Source organism: Polistes dominula, unplaced genomic scaffold (genome assembly GCF_049000335.1).
Source record: "Polistes dominula isolate Pdom_NZ unplaced genomic scaffold, Pdom_raw_medaka contig_77, whole genome shotgun sequence".
NCBI classification, from domain to species: Eukaryota; Metazoa; Arthropoda; class Insecta; order Hymenoptera; family Vespidae; genus Polistes; species Polistes dominula.
Genome location: NW_028301152.1, coordinates 9,775,821 through 9,782,413, shown reverse-complemented (window position 1 = coordinate 9,782,413; position 6,593 = coordinate 9,775,821). Strand labels below are relative to the sequence as shown.

The 6,593-nt window shown below is 33.3% G+C and overlaps 1 protein-coding gene across 5 annotated transcripts in view; it reads left to right on the top strand.

Annotated features, from left to right (window-relative positions):
- The window catches only part of Rbp6 (RNA-binding protein 6), a 583,327-nt gene that overhangs the window by 320,250 nt on the left and 256,484 nt on the right, over nt 1-6,593 (top strand). For all 5 annotated transcript variants that reach the window (XM_015319952.2, XM_015319953.2, XM_015319955.2 and 2 more), the window contains one exon: nt 2,485-2,569. In XM_015319952.2, the coding sequence (XP_015175438.2) occupies nt 2,485-2,569 (85 nt within the window). The remainder of the gene's footprint in view (nt 1-2,484; nt 2,570-6,593) is intronic.

Sequence of the window (6,593 nt, the reverse complement as noted above, 5' to 3'; positions counted from 1 at the left end):
ATCATCACCATTCCATTTCTTTTTAGATTACTCTGTTACAAACCAACTCATAAATTAACTGCAAATTCTATTCCCATTATCTTTCCTTCTTCTTCTTTATCTTCTAATCTCTCTTCGTAAGAACATTCAAAAATTCGAACATTATTTCGGTTAAGAGATAAATTATTTGAATACTCGAGACGATTATGTTTGCTGTACGAACGAATGGGATAATTTGTCGTAATGAGAGAAAATAGTAATAGAACTTAGAAAGATACTTAGGAAGTAATACAAAGAAAAACACAAGAAAAGAAATAGCATATAGAAAGCAATAGCAAAGGAAGGTCCGAAGGGCGGGATTGGCATGTTCGCTTCCTAAAGCATGTGTGCCCTATAAATAACATGTAAATATTTTCAATAACTGCCTCAGCAGCTTTGGCATGAAAAATGCAAACCGCTTTGCGTCCGTTCCTTGCTGTTCTGCCACTCTTTCGGTCTGCTACTGCTGCTGTTGCAACGCTGAATGCACACACACACATAAACTCATATAGTAGTATGATATACACGTTCACAAATGTATATATATATACTTATATACTTTTCCCTCTTCCTTGCCTCTACAAACTGTCTTTTAATATATTTGTATACACGTTGTATGTGTGTGTCCCCTGTCCTCCTACCCCTGTTCCCCCATCCCGTTAAATTTATGGACCCGTTTGCCGGCCGATATTTGTTTCACTTAAGCGCCGCGACTTCGGCCCTCTTCCTCTTCCTCTTCCTCTTCCTTCATCTCTCTCTTCAACCTCTTCTCCCCTTCCCCCTCTTGTCCCCATCCTCATCCCCAACCCCACTACCTTCATCGTACTCGATTCGCTCGACTTATCTCGCTGTGGGGAGACTTTCGTTTGTGCGAACGCGACTCCTGCATGCACGCGAGTTTTACTGCACCGGATATGAAAAAGGGCCACTATGTTACCGAGAATAAATATTATATAACCGTGAGTGTGTGTCTTATATTTTATTATCTTATTTCTTTTTTTTTTTCGTATATTTTCAAATGAAAACTGCACGAATATTTACAAGAGTTTAGTTTGGAACTGAGTTCGGAAGGGTGGGGGAATTATGTTTAGTACTAATAGTTTAAGAATAATGGGAATGGTGATCACTCGTCGTCGTTGTTCATTGTTTTAAGGGTTCGTAGTTTAGTATTACAGGTTGTTAGTGTGTGTGTGTATGTATGTATGCACGTGAGTTGTAAGAGGAACAAGAATACGCGTTTTCAAAAAAATTTCGTATCAGTGTATATAAATATACTAATATTTATAGACGATAAAATTAATATTTAGTTCTTCATTTTTTTATTTTATTTCCTGTTTGAATACGGTATCGATCTTAGTGAAAGAAAACTCCACTCACAGATTAGGAGGAAACGATATTCCGTTGTTTAAAAAAAAAAAACACAAAGTTCCCTTATGCATGATTTCCTCTACGATCTTTACCAAAAACAAAAGCTGTACCCATCGGTTGATTATGGGAGAAGGATCCTTATGCTATTGGTCGATAATATTCATAATCTCCTTTCCTCTCCAAAGGGGTGTGTGTTACTCTTTTATGATATAAATATGTGAAAGAAAGTAAGAAAGTGAGTTCCTTAGTCTATCAGTTCTTAATCTGTATCAGTCTGCATATCTGTTTTTTCTGTATATCCGTTTGTATTAGTCCTTAGTTCCCAGCTCAATAATTAAACTTTCAGTCTGTTAAATTCGGCTGCGTATTTTATCAGTCAGTTTATCAGTTTATCAGTCAGTCAGTTGGTCTTATATTCATAACTCTTTTGTATTCTGTAGTTTTGTAACCACTCCACTTTCTGTAAACTTTTTGTAAATACCGCTCAACATCATTATACATTATAACATCATTATAATTTAATAAACTGTCAGACATATATCGTCATCATCAGTTATTTCTCTCTGTCTGAACCCCACATATTATATATTTATATATATATATGTGTGTGTAAGTATACTTATTGCAAGGTGGTGGTTGTTCCTTCTTAAAACATCATCGTTACGCGCTAATTGATGTGTTGCGTTCAACTGTGAAAAAAATCAAATTTTTGTCTAACTATAAGTATCGACGAATTCATCGAAGGTAACTCTATTGTTTACTTCGTATTGTTCGCATTGATAGAGTCATTGTTTACGTATTGTATTCTCGACAATTTGGTTTTTATTTACCTGAAACTTCTGTTCACGCGAGTCAGTACGTTCGTAAACATCGAAGCGCGAGGTTGTTATTTCCTCTTCTCTTTTCTTTGTATGAAAAATGTACGTACGTGTAATTTATTTAATTTTTCTAATATTCTACAACTGTTATATTTCTATTAATTATTGTCTAATCGTTCATCGACAGAATTTTTTTTTGCAATATCGACAATTTAGTTATCACTTAAACTTGCATTCATTTAATCTTTGTAATAACAATTTTCATTTGTTTTTGTTACAGGGGCTTTGGATTCATCACGTTTGCAGATCCCGCGAGTGTAGATAAAGTGCTGGCGCAGGGTACTCACGAACTAGATGGAAAAAAGGTTAGTTACTTTATTTTAATCAATTTAATCCAAGTATGTCAACGATTTTTGTTTACAATAGAATTAAACGAAATCTATATTCCAGTAACAAAAAGAAAAAAATAGAAAAAATAGAAAACGAAAATATTATTTTTCGCGTATAAATCGATTATCGTTGAGATTTTATTTTAGAAATTCGATTACATTTAATACGTGTATAAAATATTTTTTATCTCAAAAAAAAAAAAATAAAAAATATTCAAAGAGAGAAAAATCGCAATTTTCAATGTTCAGTTTCTAGAATTTATCTGCAATTACGAACGATTTTCTACGACACGTGAAACGCGTTGAAAAAGTTGAATTACCTCTTTTAACGTAATACTCTGTTAAAGTACTTATGCATATCAACTTAATAGAACGGAAATAGAAAGGTAATAAACGATTTTAAGAACACGATGGATGAATGAGATGGTTAGAGAAGTAGAGAGAGTAGGACGTTGATGCGAATTGCAACGTTTGTGTTTCTCGTATCCTATTACGCGCTAATTAGTGGGGAATCATTAACTTGCCACGACTAATGATCACTCGAATTAACGCGTTAGGAATAAAGATGGAAGAGAGAGGGTAGAGGGGGCAGGAAAAATAACGGGAACGGAATGAAATTAAAAAAATAAAAAAGACCATGTACGCGTTCTAATGCGTTTGTAAATATGCACGAGTTTTGCATGGTGAAAGACGAACTATGATGTATACCAGGGAGAGACTTGTAAATCGTTCATTTGAAACATGACCGTTATAAACAAAAAGAAAGAAAAAAAAATTTTTAAATTTGTATAAATTGTTGAATATCATCGAACTCATTCCTATTTGTCGTTAACTTTCTCGTTTGTGCTGTTGTTACACGCTTCGTCTTTTGCAGAAAACACGCTAGTGTTAACTGTGTGTCGCGAGAGCAATTAATTTTCCACGTTCGAACCGCGACTCTCCTCTCTCTTTCTCTCTCGTTTCGTTATAATTGAAAGAACACGCTGCGAGCTAATTAATCAAACTGATAGATAAATATTGCTGCTTGCGCCTACTACGTACGTATAGAGGTGTATGGTGTGGTCCGTAGTTATTTTTTTTTTTTTCTTTTTTTTTTTTTTACGCAAAATTTTTACCAGAAAGGAAGAATTGAAAACGAAGGAGAACAAAAAAGTTTGCTAGCTTTTTTTTGTAAAAAATATTTTAATAGCATACTTAACTATTCGATTATTATTATTATTATATTTAAAATTTCGATAATTTTTAGTTTTATAAAAACACTATATATACCAAATGCAATACCGATTTTTCATATATATCTATATATAGAAATATATATAAATTTGTTATATTTATTATATATATATTAATAATTATTATATTATATAAATATATTATAATATTTTATATTATATTATATTATATATTATAAAATAAATTATATATATTTTAGGGAAGTTTTATGTACCGAAGAATAAACATAGATAAGTAGGTAGGCGACGAAAGGCTAAAGGGAAAAGGACCCGATGGTCGAAATAAAGAAAGACGATACGTGGTCCGTTCTTTGTAAGTTGATTAAGTTGTGTGTGTAAGTCTGTGTGTGAGTCTAGAAGATTCTCGAGCGATATCGGTGATTTGTTTATTAGACCGAGCTGGACGTTGGGAAAATTCGAGAACGGTTCGGAAGATGGTTTATCCCTCAGGGATGCAAGGTGGGAGAAGATACCCATAAGGAGAGGACATTCACGCGTGTGCGAGCGTGGAGGAGCGTGGAGAGAACCGAGCGGCGAGAGCGAGTGACAAAAGCGATACGATATGAGTGATTAGAGAATGATTAGCGAGTGAATAGCGAATGAGTAGCAAGTTGCGGTAAGATTGCGAATATTCGCGGGTTTCGTGCGTTTTGCGAAGTCAGAGTGAGTGTGGGAGATTGTGAATTGCAATTGTATACTGATTATACTTGTCGAAATAAAGAATATTTTCTATATCTTAAATGGTACCGGCAACACGGGGAGATTAGATATCCTTAGTCGGATACAAAACGATTGATTTCCCTATAATATTATATATTTATTATATAAAATAAATATAATAATATAATAATTATAATAAATATAATAAATATAATAAATATAATGATATAATTATATAATTATATTGTAAAAAAAATATAATATATATAAAGAAATTTCTTTTTTATAGAAACAAATAAATAGCAAAATAATATTCATGGATATTTTGTAAAAATTCGAGCGAATATTAAGCGTCGAAAATAACGATCTCACAAAAATGAATTGTTATTTCTGGCAAATACGGGATGGTTTTCTTTCCAAACCATTTAGAGAAAAAACCGGAGATACAATTCCATGGAGATAATATCGTAAGTCATAATCTGAACTGACAGAACATAGGGAGAAATAATAACAAATATTAGCTGTACGGGATTGCATATAAGCACATCTACGAAAGTACGCCATGAATACGTATAATATTAACTGGTATTCAATGGGGTTTCATTCTCTATTCAACATAAATTTTGTGTAATTTCCTCGGCTAATACAAATTGCTAGAATAGAAGAGAAACAGAAAGAGAGAAAGGAAAACAGAAATAGAGAAACAGACACAGGATGGAAATATTAAACCTTTTTCGATAGAATGAGAGAAAATATATTACACAGTACTTTATAAGAAAATAATTGAAATACATTGTATATCAAAATAAATTTCTATTATTTATTCTCTCTCTCTCTTTCTCTTTCTCTCTCTTCTCGTTTGAAATAGTAAGGGCCAAGAAGAAAGGAAAGGTGAAGGATGAATAAGAGTAGAATGGAGACATCGTGTTGATAAAAGAAAGACGGTATGAGAAGTGGTTTTACGTTGTTATCGTTGTCTCTTGTCCATTGGTTGAGTTTCGTCATATTAATTAGCGAATCGCTATTCTTGTTCGCGATAATGAACACTCTTATGCGATTCTCGAAAGACCTCTTCTCTCTCGTCTCGTGTTGCGCGTGCGAAAGAAAAGTATAACAAAGGATCGAAAGAAGCTACCTACCTACCTACCTGTGCCCTGCTCATCTACACCACCTTCTCGAATAGAGCTGTGAAGTAATCTCATGTTTTATAAAGCACCGAGAGAGAGAGAGTGAGTTAAAAAATGAGTTGAACAAGAAGGGAAATGAATATATATATCGAGGTTACGTACTTCTACTTGTAAAGTTGAAAATTAACGAAAGTAAATTAAAATTCGAGGATCGTAATGTTATCGTGAAAAAAATATAATTTAAATTAAATAAAAATAAAAAGAGAGAAGTTGATGATGTTGTTTAATTTATAATATAATCACCTGTGAACCATGTAATTAATCAATTTATTTCTTCTTCTCAAAGTTCAAATTATTATCTAAATTTTCTATAAATATCTTTATTTCTTTTTCTATTTTACCTAACAAAAATTTCCTAAATTTTGATCGTAATGGGTTCATCTCTTTTAAAATACAAAATAAAATAGAAATAAATTGGTAACACCTGAAATTCTAAGAGTTAATGATAATCATATATACATGTATATATAATATTTTAATCTAAGCAACCCTGAAAAGCTAATAGTATATTTGTAAAATAAAAAAAAAAGATCAACGTTTAGTTCACAGAAGAGCGATTTTGCGAATCGATACAGCGGTGGTAGCGCTTCTCTCTATTTGGTTGGGACAATGATTTCGCAACGTGCTGCGTAAGCGCCTACGGGTGGAACAATGCTGATGGGCGATCAGAATGGCCGTCAGATTGCGCTTAATCGGGCTGAGTCCTGATTAAAAAATGCACGAATCGCACGGCTCGTATCCCGCGCATCCTCATTTACGTTCCGTTTAATCTCGGTGCTGTGCTGGTTGGTGGTGGTGGTGGTGATGGTGATGGTACTGGAAGTGGTTAAATCGCCCGAAACTCTGAACATATTCTCTTCCGAAAAGAATCGTTTTTCGATACGAAACTTGTGTGTCTTTCTTTTACCTAGTTACAAGATT